Here is a 19,028-nt window from a genome sequence, read left to right as displayed (position 1 = left end):
TGAAGGCAAAACTGGCCAGTGTTGAATTTGCTTAGAAACCTTGTATCTTTCTCTACCATTACATTGTCAAGGTGTTTGCAAGGATAGTGTTGACCAAAGACAGATTTTACATTTTGCAGTGACTTTAGAAACTAACACCTTCATAAAACAGGGTTCCAGGGTAATCTGATAAAGCTGCAGCACAGCAAGCCTATCAAATGGTGATGAAAAAAATAGAGTAGAAAGGAAGATAGTATAAAAGTAAATTACAGATGGTCTTAAATGACATGCTGAGGAGTTCATATTTATTTGAAGGCACTGAAGAGTCACTGAGTTTGAGCTGAAAAATAACTTAGTAATATCTGTATTTTGAAGTAGTAGTTGTCAGACCACATGAGTTAGCAAATTGTACTGAGGATTTCGGTCACTATAATTAAATAATTTAGTGGGTTTCTTACCAAATTTCCAGAAAAATGTTAATGATTAGAATGTTCCCAATTTTAAGTTTTTCTCATGTGGTGAGGTAACAAAGAAATAGAGAGAAAGTCAAGAGGTTTAGTTTGGTAGCCTGTGTTTTCCATGAATACATGCTTATGGCTGTGCTTTTATCTTGCTTATGTATAAACAGTCACTTTTCTGCTGGTAAATGAGACCTCTGATTACATATATCAGTATGTCATGACAAATTTTGTGACACTCCATTAAGAATTTAGATGAACCCTTGCCTGAAAAAGTATGGCTACTTAAAATGATGGAAGACTGAGACATGGAGATCAGTCGTCTTAAATCTTTTCTTTCCTTAATCTTGTATTGGGTGGGTATGCACAAATATGCTAGAATAATCTGCTAGCATATATTTGAGAATTACTGTCTTCCCTGAAGAGGATCCTTCTAAAGAACTCAGAAAACCTGTATAATACAATCCATAATCTCAATAGCCATAACAAAAATTGGCCCCATGTTAAAATTTGTAAGATGGTACTAACTTGACATGGGTATTCAGAAAGTCAGTAATCACCAAGACTTCGAATAATCAAGACTTCTTAAGAAAGCTCAGACTTGCACTGGATTTCATAATCCAGAAAGTCAGAAAGAAGGGCTACTCTGAAAGAATCAGCATGTACAATGAACACGGATTTTGGTTGGATTGGAATAGAAGGTACTTACAGGGGCATCCTGGAAAACAGGTTTGATCAAATTATGAAGCTGATCCCAAAGTTGAATGTTATCTTAAAACTAGCTAAATTATTCTTCCTTTATAACTTCAAAGTTTTAAAAATGGAACATTTGAAAATTTAAATCTTTGGGAGGCTGGTTAAATGTGTTAGTAATTCAGGCACTAGTAATTCAGTTTAGTAATGAGGGTATTCTATTAAAATTATTTACTAAAATTAGAAAAGAAATGTAATTAACTACTTTTTTTTTTAGATTATTTATTTATTTATTTGACAGAGAGATCACAAGTAGGCAGAGAGGCAGGCAGAGAGAGAGGGGAAGCAGACTCCCTGTTGAGCAGAGAGCCCGATGCGGGACTCGATCCCAGGACCCTGAGATCATGACCCAAGCCGAAGGCAGCGGCTTAACCCACTGAGCCACCCAGGCACCCTGTAATTAACTACTTTGACTGTCTTCGCTTACGTATTCTGTAGTCTTCATGTTACAGGAGCAAGTTTGGTGAAATCCATTCATCCAGAAGTATTTCATGTACATCTTGGATGTGGCAGGCAGTGAGCATCGGAGTCCCAGCCCTCAGAGACCTTGCATTCTAGTTGTTGAGGGGAGTGGAGGGACTGGAAGATGAACAGGAAGACAGTCATTCAGGGCAGGGATGAGTATGTTGTAATTTTCAATAAGATAGTCAGAGAAGGATAACTAAGAAGCTGACATTTTTTCAGAAGCAGTCACCGAAAAGTTAATAATAAATAGACTATGGCATTTTTCAGAATGCTTTTGACCGTTTTATTTTTCTCATAAGAATTTATTTGCTAGGGTGTAAAATAGAACAAGTAGATACTCAATTCTCTGTTCCCACCCAATGGTTTTACAGATGAACGCACTGGACACCCTTGGTCAGACTGCTTTGCATCGAGCTGCCCTCGCAGGTCACCTGCAGACTTGCCGCCTCCTGCTGACTTATGGCTCTGATCCTTCCATCATCTCCTTACAAGGCTTTACAGCCGCGCAGATGGGCAACGAAGCCGTGCAGCAGATTCTAAGTGGTGAGTTTAAATAAATAAGTAGTACATTCTGGCCTTCCCGCTTCATGTCCGCTGATAGAAACAGACAAACTCTGCACCACTTGTTTTAAGTCGCTCTTTGGAACACTTTCTCTGCCTGAATATTTTTCATACCTTTCCTTGCTGGCAGTTTAGCCTGAGGCCCTTCCTATCAACCTTTTTGGTGGAGTGAGGTAGGTGTCAGTGAAAGGAGACATATACTCTTTCTCTCTCTCTTTTTCTTTTTTTTTTTTTTTTAGTTTTAAATTGAAAACCTGACTCATGGGTGTTATGATCAAAGGTGACTTAAAGCTCCTATAAATGGTGTGGAATTATGGCAGCTCTAAAATCTGTCAAATAGAGAAAATAAGAAATCATTCATCTGGTAATGTTCTTTAATTCAGTGTTCTTATATATGGGATAGTCTGACTGACTTTTTTTGTATTTCTTAAGGTCATTTCACCGTTAGGAAATTACCTTGTTTTTCCTAGCTTAAATACAGTTATAAAATCTTATTGAATATTAGTGCCTACCTACTGCAGCATTTGATATTTTATCTACTTAATGTATTGAGGGAGATTGAACATAGAACTGATATGAAAGTTGACTAGTTTCCTGAGCCCCCAAATTAGAGGAAATGACACCGTCTAGCTCTTGAAAAATGGTGAGCTAGATAGAAAATTAATTTGGTATAACTGACTCTTGCTTCCCATCCCTTTATTTTTGTCTGTGGGTTATATCTGCTCTAGAATGACATAACAAACAGAAGAGTAAAATGGAGAAGGAAAGCTACAGACTAGGAATCTGAAGTCCTAGTTATTCTTCTGCCGATAACCCAGGATTTCTTTGCTCCATCAGACACAGTGCCTTGTCATAAAGAATATTTTATAATATGCCCTTTTCTTATTCAGAAATGAAATGTTTAGATAATGTGACCTAATTGTAGAGATACCTTCCAAAAATCCCAAATTAAATACCCTATCTATAATATAAAGCGAAAATGACAGTAATTGACATAAAATAATTTATAATTATTGTGATAGTAATAACTTGGATAAAACAACACTAGAAGACAAAAATAAGCCCCACAAATTTCTCAAGAGCCCTGCAAAAATATAGCACAGCTGAGAATCCCAACTATATTCTGAAATAGGGAACTTTCTAGGCTTGTGGAGCTCATATATGTATTGTTAGAGCTGAATCAGAATATCTGCAATGTTTTAAAAGCTATTAATTGGGATTTACTTTCCTCATGCCAGCTCATTCGTAGATAGTATCATTCTTTTTTTTTTTTTTTTTTTTTTTTTTTGGTATCATTCTTCTTCAGTCTTAAATGGTGATCTAGAGACATTTGAAGTAAGCCCTGTCTAGAACACTTTTACATCAAAATTGAAAAGATCTAGAGGAATGAAATTTCCTATTACAGGATTGCAAGCTTGAAGTATGAAAAACATTTAACTTCCTGTTCCAGTGGAGCAATAGAACATTTACTTACAGAGGAGATAGTATCCTGCTTTGATTAAGAACTCTTTCAGCCTTCTCAGTAAATTCTAATATAATTTCTAAAAAAGTGGGATTTTTATTAAAACATTCTAAATTTTTTTTACACTTTTACCAGGAACCATTTAGCATTGGATTTTAAGTTAGATTTTATAATTTGTAGCCATAAATCAGGCAAACAGCTATCACATCAAAATTTCTAATAATATTATGCATAATTTTAGAGATAATTGACAAAATGGAGAAGAAAGGATTGAATAAATTAAGCAGATTAGATCCATTAATGCTTTTTAAATGCCTTCTAATTCAGTGTAATTAGAATATATGACTTCTGGTAAAAGATGAAATTAAATACTGAATCACAAATGAAATATTTTATTCAATTATTTTGGTAATTCTTCTTAAAAGTTTGTTTGGAATATAAAACATTATACAGGTAATTAAATGTGTAACACAGGACATGCCAGAACTTTTGGATTTAATTCTTAATATTCTTTATTGATCTGGAAAAACAGTACAAATAGTAGAATTGTATGATAAAATGTTGCCCTTAGAAAGGTTTTGAAAGTAGGAATTGTTTTTTTTGTTGTTGTTTGGAAAAAGATATAATTTTTTAAACTAATATTTCTATGAGAAACTTGTGTATCTATAGTCTGTGGTCCGTGTACTAGCTGAACTTTCTGATTTTACCTACATTGACTCATCCATCCCAAGTTATATGTGTAATGAATGACTCCCTAAAGAATGCAGCAGTCATTTTCAGGCTGGGAGTTGTATCCCAGTAGTGATCTGTAAAATCAATTTAGTGAGTTGTAACCAACATTATAAAAAATAGAACAGAGTAGAAAATATCAGAGTTCAATTTTTGAAATGGCCAATGTAACTTCTGTCTTTCTAAAGCAAAATACAGCCATGAAGAGATTTAATTATGACACAGAATTAGGATAAATGTGGGTTTACACAACTTTTTTTTATCAGATATATACATTTATATGTGTATGCACACATGCGTACACACATACAGATGTATTAGTATCAGAATGTTTGATTTTATGTGTTTATATATACATATGTGTATGTGTATTCACTTTGTGTATTGAGTCCCAACATAAAGTATGTTAGGTTGGGCATACGAAGTAGCCATTTCTGTAGGAAAGACACAGCCAGATATTGGGAATTGAAGGTGGTTTAACCTACTGTGTTTTATTGTGGGTCACGGACAAAAAAGTCTGGCAACATCTAAATAGCCTTAGCTCTCTTACATCAAAATAATAAACATTTTGTTTTCTTAGGGAAAAAAAAATGCAGCAGTCATATAGGATGTATATTAAGTTACTGGTGTTCTGTTCCGGGTAACATTTTAAAGATGCACTTAAATACACCTGTTGATAACAGGTTTAAGACCCACATTTAAAGACCTGTGCTTCCTGCTCTGAGGTCAGTAGTTGCATTAGTAGTTTACATTAATGGAGTTTGAATTGTAAACTCTTGGCAGTATTTACATAAGAATTAACATCAGATAGCAACTTTTTATAAACCAGCATTTTAAAACATCCTTTCAGAAGATTTGACCTTTTTCTCCAGAGATGCTTTCTCTATATCTGCTCTGTCCACATGACTAGTGGCTACTATATTAACAGATAAAGACTATTTCCAGCATCACAGTTCTCTTAAACAGCAATTTTAGGCTTGACCTTGGCATGACATAATTCTGACTGTATTCCAATATGGTTATCCCATTATTTTCACCCAGTCATTTATAGCGGTAAGGATATGTGAGAGCCAAGTGAAACACCAAAATCCCCGTTTACATTTGCACATTGAAATAAGCCAGTGTGGCCTATTGCCAGTCCAGTCAACGGCCAGTCTGAGGGGATTAAAAAATAACAATAATAAAATAACTGTTTTACAAAAATAACAACTGCCTTCCAGCCTTTGAAACTTTAGGTTTGGGGTTCCTTGTCTTCCCCCCCCCCCTTCCCTTCCTTTTCCTTTCCTTCTCCCTTTCCCATTCCTTCCCATCTCCTCCCCTCCCCTGCTTCCTGTCCTTCCTCCTCTCCTTTTTCGTCTCCTTTCTCCTTTCCGTATTCCGGTGAGCAGAAGAGAATAGGAGAAAAAATTAGAAGCTCATCTTTAACCTTTGACTCGAGGTAAAATCTTTAATTTCATATTCTACAAAAGCCAGCGTTGCTTATAAAAGAATTTAAAAGTTAAAGCATTCTGAATTCTTTTCTTACAGTTTTTACTAATATAGTACTTTTCTTACACTTTTTACTAATGTAGTACTTTGTGTATCAGCTACTCTTCTTTTACTTATGTTCCCTTTTAACTTCATTTTTATGTCCTTCTTTTAATTCTGCACCTCTTTGTACAAAGTTCCTGGGGTGTCTATATATCCTTTCAGCTAATACTTTGTTCACATTGTTTCTAAAAATGAATCTGTTCTAAGCCTGTTCAGGATTTATAATGGATGCAAAACTCTATAATTTGTATAGTAATTAATCAATATCTTTAAATAACTGCTTTCGACTCTTTGAGTAGGAGTAGGGATTTCTCCATAGTTCTCAGAAGCATTCTTGTATTTGCATAAAAATTTTTGCTTGATTGTAAAATTATACCATTTGCAAGTAGTCTGTATCAAGACCAGTGTGCCAGTTTCAAATAGTTCATAGAACTAAAACATTTAGCCTTATTTGTATCCCTCAGATGCTAGAATCTGAAAATATCCAAAGGTCCAACTCCATATACATCAACAATTGTCATTTTATTTTGTTGAAATGATAAATTAAAACTATTACCTAGAGATATCCAAAGGATGTTTCAGTGCATTTTCCCAACTGCCAGAATCACTGTCACAGAGACATAATATACACATGGACTTTCTCACCCATAAATGCAGCGGTGGCATGCGCAGCAAGAATGGAGGCAAATTAGACCAGAAAGAACAGAATAAAGGCAGCCAAAGAAAGAGCAGTGACGGGCCAAACACACTGACCCCAGTACAGACTAGCATGGAAGTCAGTTCAGCAAATGCTTTCTGAATGTTCTCTGTGAAAAGGAACATGAAGATGAGCAGGACCTGATTTCTTTCCTCCACAGCTCCACAGACTAACAAATAATGAACTCTCTTCTGAAGAAAAACATTTATTGATGTTTCAAAAAGATACTTCATCATATGAAATACTCTCTCCTCGCTTTAATCTTGGCATTTTATCTGCTACGTATTATCATGACTAAATAAACACAGTTTCTATTTTATGGAGGAGTTCTCATAACCAATTCTGTAAAAGCCACTCTCCTGAATGAAGCACTTTAGACTGGAAAGAGCCAAAGTATTTCTTCTGAAATCTAAAACCTTTTCATAGCATCACTTGATCTTCCCATGTAGATAGTGGACTCAAGAAAGGCGTCTTTGATCATAAGATAATGTAGTCTTAAATCCAAAGAAGATTTAAGGAAAACCAACACTTAGTTTATAGGAGCAAAAGCTAATCTATTAAATGATTTGTCTGTTGTCACCAGTACTAGTCAAAATCCAAGTCTCCTGGACTTCACTCCTTTTGGGTTACATGAATGTGCGTTATAAAGGCCATCCATAACATCCGCAAACATATTTTGAGTGACATATGTTGTTTCCTTTGAAAATTTTTAAATTTGAGCCAATGTATAATGAATTTTTGGTTTGTTTATATTGTATTAATCGAAACACTTCATTTGTTAGCCTCATACTTCTACATCTAGCAGACTCATCTAATTATAGTCTATTTAGCATTTGTGTCACACCTCCCAATTGTACAGACATTTTTAACTGCATTTCTCTGAAGCCATTCAATAAATGTGAATTAAAGAAATTTCTGTATTTAGTAAGCCCTTTTGTACACTGATTATATTTTCTGAGACCACTGATTTGGGGAGTAGTCCCTCTGTTTATATTGAGGAAGTCGAGGCCAAAAAGAAAAAAGCTGAACATTAAGTCCTAAAAGTTGAGTGCCTTCCCTCGACTTACACAACAAAATCTATGGTAAAGCTTTGCCACCGCATTTGTAAGACCAAAGTATCATGAAGATGTTTTTGATATCGTGGTCTTATGTTTCTTTATTCCCTTTTGCCAAGTGTTGGCCAGAAAATTTGAAGACTTGAATAGTAGGGATGGAGGAGGATTGTGTGCCTTTGAATTTATTTAAATGTAGCTTAGGATGAGATAGTTATAAATTGAAACAAGAAGGTACTTTTTCTTAACTGAAAACAAAGAAGAATCCATAGCTTAGATCTCAGGAATTTCTTACCCCTTAATCTCTCTTTCCATTCACCAAATAATTTTCCCTTCTTAATTCTGTGATTCCTTAAAAGCCAACAGGAGTAACCTTTCCTCTCCTTTATTCAGAAAGTACACCTATACGCACTTCTGATGTTGACTATCGACTCCTAGAGGCATCTAAAGCTGGAGACTTGGAAACTGTGAAGGTAAATCAGTGCTTTTAGAATCTTGGGTAGCGCCGTTGAAACTTTGCTAACCAATTCATTTTAAGTTCCTAAGTGAAACTATTCAAATCCAAATAATAAAAGGGATGAACAAAGTAGATCCATAAACAGGAGAGCTCTTTAACCAGGAAGGATTTTCTAGTATGTGCTTTATTACCGTTGCGCCACGAGGTCGGCCTAGTATGTGCTTTATTATATCCATTAAACTGCTTTAGCTACTTTCCTTCTGGGTCTATGAAAGCTCTTTTACTTCTGCTGGTATTAATGAAAGTGTTATTTGTAGCCACATTCATAAATGTCTAAGCTAGTTCGAGCCCAGTAATATATTACACAATAAAGTTCGAAACAATATTTCTTCAACTTTTCTAAGAGATTCTCACTGTTGCTCTAGGAAATTGCTCTATGATCCTGCATTCATTCGGAATTAATTTAAATACCAAAGATGGATTTTCTTCCTTTTTTTTTATTTAAGAAAGAAAGTTCTTTTTCTTTTTTTCTTTTTATTTATTTGAGAGAGAGTAAAAGAAAATGAGAGGACGAGCACAGTGGAGGTGAGGGGCAGCAGAAGAAGCAGATTCCCCGCTGAGCAGGGAGCCTGATGAGGGGCCTGATCCCAGGACTCCAGGATCATGACCCACGCTGAAGGCAGACGCTTAACCAACTGAGCCACCCAGGTGCTCCTGGATTTTCTTTTCTATGTAACTCTGCTTGCCAGGAAAATTTTAACAGCCTTTATTTGTGGCACAGAAACCACAAATAACATTAAATTATACATAAACATTAAATTATAGATGTAATTTTTTTCAGATATAAAATGATATTCTGATACTAAATATCCTTTTTAAGAACAGATACTTCCTGTCTGCAATCATTTATGTAGGGATTAAGATAGGGATGAAGATAGGAAGAGATAGGGGTTTTGTTTTTATTTAGGCGTTGGTCTTAGAGTTTGTCTGTCTTTACTTCTTTCTTTTTTTCTTTTTTGAAGAAAGGCCAAGTGTGGGCCAGAAAATTTGAAGACTAGAATAGTAGGGATGGAGAAGGATTTGCGTGTCTTTGAATTTATTTATTTATTTTTAAAGATTTATTTATTTGTTTGTTTGTTTATTTGACAGGCAGAGATCACATGTAGGCAGAGTGGCAGGCAGAGAGAGCGAGGGGGGGGAAGCAGGCTCCTTGCTGAGCCCGATGTGGAACGCCATCCCAGGACTGTGGAATCATGACCTGAGCTGAAGGCAGAGTCTTTAACCCACCGAGCCACCCAGACACCCCTTGGAATTTATTTAAATGTAGCTTAGGGGCGCCTGGGTGGCTCAGTGGGTTAAGCCGCTGCCTTCGGCTCAGGTCATGATCTTGGGGTCCTGGGATCGAGTCTCGCATCGGGCTCTCTGCTCGACAGGAGCCTGCTTCCTCCTCTCTCTCTCTCTCTGCCTGCCTCTCTGCCTACTCGTGATCTCTCTTTGTCAAATAAATAAATAAAATCTAAAAAAAAAAAATGTAGCTTAGGATGAGATAGATATGAATTGAAACAAGGAGGTACTTTTTTCTTATCTGAAAACAAAGAAAAATCCATAGCTTAGATCTTATCCCTTAATCTCAGGCTCCATTCACCAAATAATCTTCCCTCACTGGTCTTCCCGCTCAGTGGGAAGTCTGCCTGTCCCTCTGCCTCTGCCCTTCCCCCTGTTCATAGTCTTTCTCTCTCAAATAAATAAAATCTTAAAAGAAAAAGAAGAAGAAGAAAAGAAAGAAAATACAGTAAACTCTTTCAAGCTGTGTTACCTAGAATTTTTTTTTTAATTTCAATATGTGGCCACTTCTAACATCTCTTCCATCTTATAAGAACATCTGTTATTTAAAGAAAAACAGTAAACTTCAGTTGTAATAGCCACTGGGGAGAAATTTTAAAGTTCTCTTAGATCTAAAACTGTATACTTTTTTCCTTAAATAAAATTACATATACTTTTTGTCATTTGAAATATATGCTAATAAAAGGAAATCTTTACGTATAAAAGTGATCAGGACTTCTTTTCTACATCATGGCATGATAATCTCACCAGCCTTGCTACATGTACCCATGATCATTAAATTAATAGCTTAGTATTTTCTTAATTTATAGTTTTTAATTCCATGTGTTTTGTATGTACTGATAGGCAAATCTCTAGCTTTCAAGTTTCCTAAAAAAGCATTTGTGTCACACCTCCCAGTTCTACAGTCGGCCTTCACAATAAAGGCCGACTATAATTTTATGAACGGAATGGAAGTGGCAGAAGAAAAGCAAAGTACAAATTAAGTGAGAATTAAGCATGGTAAATTTCCTTCCCTAGAGGCTTCAGAGAGTATTAAATTATTAGAAATTAGAAGAAAAGGCTGTTTGCTGAGTAAAGTATTTGAAATTATGAAAATCAGGTAGGAAGAATGTAAATTTGCTTTGGCATTCAAAAGGAAATTGAAATTGAACAGGGAATAAAGAACTTCCAAATACTAAAAAGTGAATGTTTCTTAAGCAGAACGGGCTTTTATTTTTGTAACCTGGCAAAATGAGTTGTGTGTCATTCCATACCACATTCCTGTTTTGCTGATATTCTCTGCGGGGGGAAAAAAAAAAAAAGTTAGACTGTAAGAGCCTGAAGAAAACCCAGCAGCAGCAAGAAGCAGCTTTAATCATGTAAGCCACCAGTAGAAGGTGTTTACTAACAATTTTTGTGCTTTCTAGTTTTTTTTTTTTTTAAAGATTTTATTTATTTATTTGACAGAGAGAGATCACAAGTAGGCAGAGAGCTAGGCAGAGAGAGAAGGGGAAGCAGGCTCCCCGCTGAGCAGAGAGCCCGATGCGGGGCTCGATCCCAGGACCCTGAGACCATGACCTGAGCCGAAGGCAGCGGCTTAATCCACTGAGCCACCCAGGCGCCCCATGTGCTTTCTAGTTTTATGTATTAATTTATTCACTTCTATTTCATTTTGGTTTTTGATTCTATAATGTAGACTCACTTATCGCTAAAGGGTAAGATATTTGACCTGGCCAGATGACAGTGGCTCTTGAGATTCTAGAGTCAGGGCTTTTCCACGTAGAGCTGGTGAGACTGTAGGCTCTCCCTGCGACCCAGCTCTCCAGCCTGTGTGCACTGTGCCACCTGCCGAGTCCTGCTCTTACCCTACCGATGGGAAAGCCCCGACTCAGGAAGTCAGTAGAAACAGGTGCCTCCCAGGCTTTTGGTTTTTATGTAATAATAGCTCATTACAGTGGCAAGAGTGGCAGCAAGATTATCAGATGCCTGGAAAGCCCAGCCATCCTACCTGTTTTCTCTGGGTTTTTTGACTATTCTTTCCATTACCTTTCTTTGCATCACTTCCCCGAATGAGGGCAGTTAGGAAAGGAAGCAAGCATGTAGCAGAAAGATCAAAAGAATATGAATAGGGAAAACCAAGTCTGAGCCTTTATTGTACCTTTACCTTATCAGCTCCGTGAAAGGACAGGCTGCTTAGCCCTCTCTGAGCGTTGGTCTATTTTATCTGTAAGATGGAGATAATGACCAACTTCACAGATAGATAATAGTTCTCTCGCTGAAAGAATATGAGGTTCTTTATAAATTGTGAATTATTATTGATGTATTATTAAAATTCATCCGTCACTGCCAGTGGTGCAACCTGCCGGTCCCTACTTTGCTTCCCGCTGCTGTATAAGCAAGCAGACGGAATCGAGCTTGTGCTGACACACTCGCATTCACGAGGAGATGAAAGACGAAAAACGAGAGCATGATTGGAATCAGTTTGACTCGCAGCGGCCGACAGACATCTCCCAGAGATCGGGGGAAGCACTGATGACCACATGGCTTTCCTGGAGCGGGTCAGGGGACCAAGTGGGTGGCCCAGGCAGAATTCATGTGATCTTTCTGGCGGCGTTTTGCTTGCCACATCAGTGGAGACAAGACCTCTGGGTAGTTCTGCAGTCAGCCAGGGTCAGCCCTCCTTGAGGGAAACATGGCAGACAGCGTGCTGGTACAGGCAGATGCGCTGGGCAGACAGTCTCGGGGAAGAGAGCCTTACGAAGATGAAAGACGAAGGCATCATTTGCCATGGAGAGTCTTGCTTTATTATGAGTTTTTCTCTTTGATGAGGATTTTGGCCAGGAAATGTTAAAAAAAAAAAAAAAAAGATGAAATTGCTCTGTAAGCTGTAAAAATATTTGTAGACACTGTGAAGCCAAGCAGAGTGCTGATTTTTAAACATCACTTGCATTATCTAATCTTTAGAAATAAATATTCATTAGGAAATAACAGCTTATCCAGGATGCCTGCAGTATTTTGGAGCAAAACATGGGAATAAATATTAATGTTCTTTTTGTGTTTGTGTGTGTGTGTGTGTGTGTGTATGTCATTAAAGCAACTTTGCAGCCCTCAGAATGTGAACTGCAGAGATCTGGAGGGCCGGCATTCTACCCCTTTACACTTTGCGGCAGGCTACAATCGCGTGTCTGTCGTCGAGTACCTTCTACACCACGGTGCCGATGTCCACGCCAAAGACAAAGGGTATGTGTTAGAATTTAGTGTTTGGGACTTGCGAATTTTTTACAACTATTTTTTGAAGTCCTAGATATTTTTTTCACTCTTAAAAAAGTAACACGTGTTTTTTAAAATTTAAGGCATGTAATAGAAATGTACAGTATAGCAAATGAAAATCCCTATCACCCCACCTTCTGAAGATTACGTGAACACTTTGTGATAATCCTCCAGATTTTTCTAAAAGTTCAGATGCTCTTGCAGTGGCAGTGCTTGTTTTTAACTTAAAGGATGACGCCCTTCCACGTAGCCTACTCTGCAACTTGCTTTCTCACCCAGGAGTGTATCTCGAATGCCTTTCCGTATCAGTACTTAATTGTCCATCTCATCTTTTTAATGCCTGTGATAGTATTTTACTGCATCGCGTGAATGTGTTTATACAGTTTGTAATTTATTGTTCGTCCTTTCTTCTTTTTTGCTATTTAAAATGTATGCTCTCTTCCCAAAAGAAGCCATCCATCCCAAAGTCATTGGTATTAATAGATGTATACTTTTATTTTCACTAATTCAGATATTCTATACTTTTTATATTAGTTTACTAAATTATTTTAATTTATCTAGACAGAGTTTAAAGCAGTCACGGCAGCTGTTTAAAAATGCGAGAAGGAAGTGTTAACTGAAATGAGCTTCCGTATTCTGAGTTAATTTCATATCATCTCAAAATAGAAATAAGCAAGCACTTTTCTGTGCAATTACATATCAGAGTGGAATTAAACCATACAATTTAGACTTCAGTTAACCATTACGGATTTATTTATCTTTTAAAACGGGCACTTCAGACTTGAATATTTAGTAATAATAGCACCAGCTCTTTCCAAGTGTTGTAGCACTCTGGAGAGCAACCAGTTTCCATTGCCCATTTTATTTTTATTTTATTTGTTTATTTATTTATTAAGATTTTATTTATTTATTTGTCAGATAGAGAGATAGAGAGAGAGCAAGAGAGCTCAAGCAGGCAGAGTGGCAGGCAGAGGTAGGGAGAGAAACAAGCTCCCTGCTGAGCAAGGAGCCCGATGCGGGACCTGAGCCAAAGGCAGCGACCCAAGTGACTGAGCCACCCAGACATCCCTCCATTGCCCATTTTAGTTAGCACTCAGTATTTTTGGTCTCAAAACATTAAAAAAAAAAAAAAAAAAAAAAACTGATCCTAAGTAAAAAGACATTTGATACCTTGTTTTTGTCATGTTTTAAGTGCAACTTAAGCTTGTCCTTTTGATTCACTCTTTTTTTATAGGAATCCCTTTCTATCTTTTTCCAATTGCCAGCTGCCTTCCAACCAGAGCTCAGAGTTATCTCAAACTAGTTTGCTCATAAGTTGAGGCAGCTAGATTTTTCTCATCGGGCTGGAGTTTATGGTTGGTGTCACTGTCTCCCTTACTGAATACTGAAGTTTCTGTATCATTTGGCTTTTTGAGTTTTCACTGTATGGCACTTAAATATTTAAATCTATGCATAGAAACCACTACTGAATTAATAGGAATTAAGAAATAAAAACCAAAGACAAAAGGTAAAACTTGCCTAAATAAACTAGTTAAATTGCATTGTATATTTTATAAGCATACAGTTTTCATTAGGAAAACCCGAATGGAAGAAAAGCTGAGTTGATTAAAAGCCAATTCCTGATTAGATTATTCCTGAAGTCACTTTGTAGTGTTGCTCTTAATATTGATGAAACCTGACTTTAAAGTATTGTGATGGAGCTTTTCTATGGGTGTATCTGTATGTGTTTTAAGCGTAGGATGGCTGTGAAATTTCTGTCCATCACCAAGAAACTAGGGAAAAAAATCCTTATATTGAAAGGGATGTTTTTGAAATTGTTAATTCCTATTTGGAACTGGATGCTATATCTTCAAGACCAGAGGAGAATTCTTTCTTTTGAAGTGAGTGTTCAGTATAGTCACTGCTGTAGAAGAATTATGTTATTTTTATTATAAGTATCATTTTAACACAAAGATCTGTTATATGTCTTTAAAATAATTTTCTTTTGTTTAGTGGCTTGGTGCCCCTACATAATGCTTGTTCATATGGACACTATGAGGTAGCTGAGCTTTTAGTAAGGCATGGGGCTTCTGTCAATGTGGCGGACTTATGGAAATTTACCCCTCTGCATGAAGCAGCAGCTAAAGGAAAATATGAAATCTGCAAGCTCCTTTTAAAAGTATGTAATTTTAAAAATTATAAAATATAAAGTAATTATATTTATTTTTTGGTTAGCATGTAAAATTACATCACAGTAAATTATTAAGTATAAGAAGTGCTATAAAGACTGCTTCCATTTTCTATTTTAGGGGGATATTTAAGTGTGGTATGATACTTACATAGCTTTGAGTAGTGTCTGAAGTGCCTTTCTGAACTGATTTGATTAAGTTCAGTTCATCACAGTTCATCAGGGTAGGTTTTGGAAAGAGTTGCATTAGTTTGCACTGCTTATCCAGTACTTATGATACTAATGTGAGAAAACATTGTACTAGGAGAAACAAGAGTTTTAATCAACATTGATTTTTTTTCTTAGCAGCTGTTTTATTATTAACAAACTCATTGCTCATTATTAAACATATATCTTACAAGAACCTTAATATTAGATTGGTATTAAAATATAAAGTAATCTTTAGACAAAATTATGCATATAAATTTGGGGGATATAAATGAAATAGTAGAAACTGGTAGTTTTATTAAACTAACTTAATGGTTTTGTGTTTTTTTAAATTAAAAGATGTGAAAAAATAATCAGACATATTGTTTTTTGTCTCTCTTTTTTTTAACTAGAGAAAAACTTACGGGGGTTAAACATAAATAGAATTCTTGTCCCACCACTTTTATGGTATCAGATAAGGCCTCCCCCACCCCCCGCCCCAAATGCGTATAAAATAGATCTCTTTCCTTGGGTGAGTGAAGATGAAGTTAAAAATAAACCTTAGAAAAGATAACTATAGAAAATACAAACCCCATTTGGTTTTGTTGGTCTCTTTTGTCTTATTGTTGTTGTTTTAGCACGGAGCAGATCCAACCAAAAAGAACCGGGATGGAAATACACCATTAGATTTGGTAAAAGAGGGAGACACGGATATCCAGGACTTGCTGAGAGGCGATGCTGCCTTGTTGGATGCTGCCAAGAAAGGCTGCCTGGCAAGAGTGCAGAAGCTGTGTACCCCGGAGAACATCAACTGCAGAGACACCCAGGGCAGGAACTCAACCCCTCTGCACCTGGCAGGTAAGTGTCAGTGGCTCATCCAAGGCCCATTGGCCGTTCTTGGACAGCTGATACAGTTTACCAGAAGATGAAAGAAATGCTGAGCAGAAATAGTAAAATGCTTTTGATTGACATCATTTTATATAATTTCTAATTGTAAAGGCTCTTAGTTATGTGAGAGGAGTATTAGCTTTTAAAGCAAAAAGTATCTATAATCCTAACATTTTTCTGGTCATTCTTTATAGACATAGATACAAATATTGATATATTTTCTTAGTCTAACATGTTTGCCTTTTTCACTCTAATAGCAGGCTACAATAATCTGGAAGTAGCTGAGTATCTTCTGGAGCATGGAGCAGACGTTAATGCCCAAGACAAAGGTGGTCTAATTCCTCTTCATAATGCAGCGTCCTACGGGGTGAGCATGCTAAAGTTCCAGTCTGGAAAACTTCCCTGACATTTACTATTTTATCAAATGCATACTGTGCAGGAAGTAAGTAGATACGTAACCACAGCATAATGTAGCACGATTTGAATCTTACTATTCAGAGTGTTTCCAGCCTTCCCATGCTTAACTATGCTTTGGCCAAGGGCCATGCTCTCACAGCTCTCTGCTCTTCTCACATTCTCTAGCACGGGAATAGATGTGTAACGGCTGCTCATTGAGTAGTTACTGATAGAGGTAATAGATCTTAACTCTCCCCCAAGTAGATTTTAGAAACTATAAAATTAAGGAGGCTGTTTGTTTGTGGGCATGGAAGTTATGCTTGCTTTTGTTTATCATCAGAATCTTAAAAATAGCCAAGTAAACGGTTGAGCCGTTGGTACATGTGGTTTCACAGTATTTGATTGTCTCACTGAAGGCCTGCAGTGGACGTCCAGAGCCATTCTCAAAGCACTGTAACTGGAATCATCAGCCGCCAGAGCAAGAGGAGGGTACTGCGGTGTCTTGATGACATTTGTTGAAACTGACTGTCCAAAAATCACCAAGGCCCACTTAGCCCTAAATCACGCAGGAACAATCACACAGGATAAATGTCCATGTGCTTTTCTGTTCATTCACTTACTCCCGGTTCAACTATAAAACCCCATAGATGATGGATCATACATACCAGGGACCTCACAGTTGGAATCATATTGATGAGGACAGTTTCTGGATTTGCAGAAGCCTAACAAGCTATAAGTAAAAACTAATCATTGTGATTTCATATTCTCTTACTCTTCTCCATTGGCCTCCATGAGGAATGTCCTCATCTTCTCCTAAGCCCTCTGAAAAAACCAGTGTTTCAGAGAGATGACAGTCTGTGGGAATACTTTTAAGGAAAGGCAAACAGTGCAATTTGAGTTGGACAGACAGGAAATTTCCCAGTGTAACATAAATTAATTAGAACTTGTCAGATTTAATAAATATATTATTAGTACTGAAATCATCTTGAAACTGCAGTAAAGTTACCTTTCCCAAGATGATTGTCTCTTCTCAAATTTAGTAGAATTTTCTTCTAAGCTTCCTTCAAAAAAAGGTGCCCAGTTTCACTGTACAGCATATATTTCTCCTGAGGTCCAGACATGCTAAATATTTACTGCTAACATACTACATATACAGTTACATATGATTTTTTTTTTTTTACTTGTCTGTCATTTGGAGATTAATTTTCACTTTGTAGCATGATCCTTCTCTCTGTCTTCTGTCCCTCGAATCCCTCTGCTGCTTCTTCAGTTAGGAGTTTATAAAGCTGATGGGATCAGTAGAACTTAAAGCAGAGCCTTTTTTTTTTTTTAAGATTTATTTATTTATTTGACAGAGAGAGAGATCACAAGTGGGCAGAGAGGTAGGCAGAGGGGAAGGGAGAAGCAGGCTCCCTGCCGAGCAGAGAGCCCAACGCGGGGCTCGATCCCAGGACCCTGAGATCATGACCTGAGCTGAAGGCAGAGGCTTAACCCACTGAACCATCCAGGAGCCACAAAGCAGAGTCTTTTTACTTCATACAAATCTACAAAGGAGTAAGGATAGATGTGGGCAATAGAATTAGTTCTTGACCCGACCTAGTAAGACTTACACTATCTGTTGTGTAGACTACATGGATCTGTGTGTTTTTTCGATACATTTTACACATAGATAAGTTCTATCTGGTCAGTCTTTAACTGCCTCCGTCTTCACTGCTGTCACAGAAAGCAGAGAAAATAAAACTTAATTCAAAAGTAGTTTACCTTTTAATTCCTAGTCTCCTGATAGGAAAGGCGTTGAGATGTTACTTACACGTGTGTGTGTCCTTTGGTGACTAGTATGAGAGAAATAAACGCACAGTGGCTAAACAGTAATGTAGTATGCAGGTCAACCTTGTTCTGTTTTGTGTTGCCTTGAAGCTACCTTGCGCTTAGCTGAAGGGAGGTGCCGTGCAACCAGGGTCCAGAACAGAGGCCCACTGTTCCATTTCATACTTACTTCACCATCATCTCCTAACTCCGTGTGAGAAAAATAATGGACATCTTTTGTTTCATCTCTCTTTCCATGTTACGGTGTTTGTTATCACATCCCTACTGCTAAGCTCTTTGTAAATGAAACGAATTATCCAAGTAAAAATGAACAGAAAATTCTCCAGGCTGTGTAGGGAGCATGTGATAGAGGTTGTAATCAACCTGGTTGACACCATCCTTCTACCACAGAATGGTAACAGGCTAGATAATGTGTTTATAGTAGGTTTTTTTTTCCCCTCATTGTATTAGGTGGGTTTTTTGAGTCACTAAAAGTCCTTCTGGTATTAAACTTTACAAATTCAAAAATCAGATATCTGTGAGTCAATGACTATTCACTCAGTAGTCATAAGTGTTCCTCACTAAAGCCCTTACTTTTTTGGTTCTTGACCTTTTTTGGTTGCCGTGGGTTTTCCCTGCACAACACTTACCTCTCCCCTCTCCCTGCCCCATAACATCCCTGTGACACAGTGATTCCCAGCTGGCAGTAGGTAAGATCACCCTCCCCGTTGAGAATCTCGGTTTTAAAAAATAATTTTATCTAATGCCATTTGTCTACCATGTAATCCGTTGTCAGTAATCATGTCAAGTCAGTATTTATCTCATTCTCAATTAGTAGATTTAAAATGA

The 19,028-nt window shown here is 37.0% G+C and overlaps 1 protein-coding gene across 1 annotated transcript in view; it reads left to right on the top strand.

The window, feature by feature from the left end:
* TNKS (tankyrase) overlaps nucleotides 1–19,028 on the top strand; it is a 207,978-nt gene that overhangs the window by 155,039 nt on the left and 33,911 nt on the right. The window contains exons 12-17 of the mRNA XM_059384394.1: nucleotides 2,027–2,198; nucleotides 8,080–8,159; nucleotides 12,561–12,706; nucleotides 14,729–14,894; nucleotides 15,728–15,947; nucleotides 16,235–16,344. Of these exons, the coding sequence (XP_059240377.1) occupies nucleotides 2,027–2,198; nucleotides 8,080–8,159; nucleotides 12,561–12,706; nucleotides 14,729–14,894; nucleotides 15,728–15,947; nucleotides 16,235–16,344 (894 nt within the window). The remainder of the gene's footprint in view (nucleotides 1–2,026; nucleotides 2,199–8,079; nucleotides 8,160–12,560; nucleotides 12,707–14,728; nucleotides 14,895–15,727; nucleotides 15,948–16,234; nucleotides 16,345–19,028) is intronic.

This window comes from Mustela nigripes, chromosome 18 (genome assembly GCF_022355385.1).
Source record: "Mustela nigripes isolate SB6536 chromosome 18, MUSNIG.SB6536, whole genome shotgun sequence".
NCBI classification, from domain to species: domain Eukaryota; kingdom Metazoa; phylum Chordata; class Mammalia; order Carnivora; family Mustelidae; genus Mustela; species Mustela nigripes.
The sequence above is the reverse complement of the archived record's forward strand: the minus strand, read 5'-3'. Positions and strand labels throughout refer to the sequence as shown.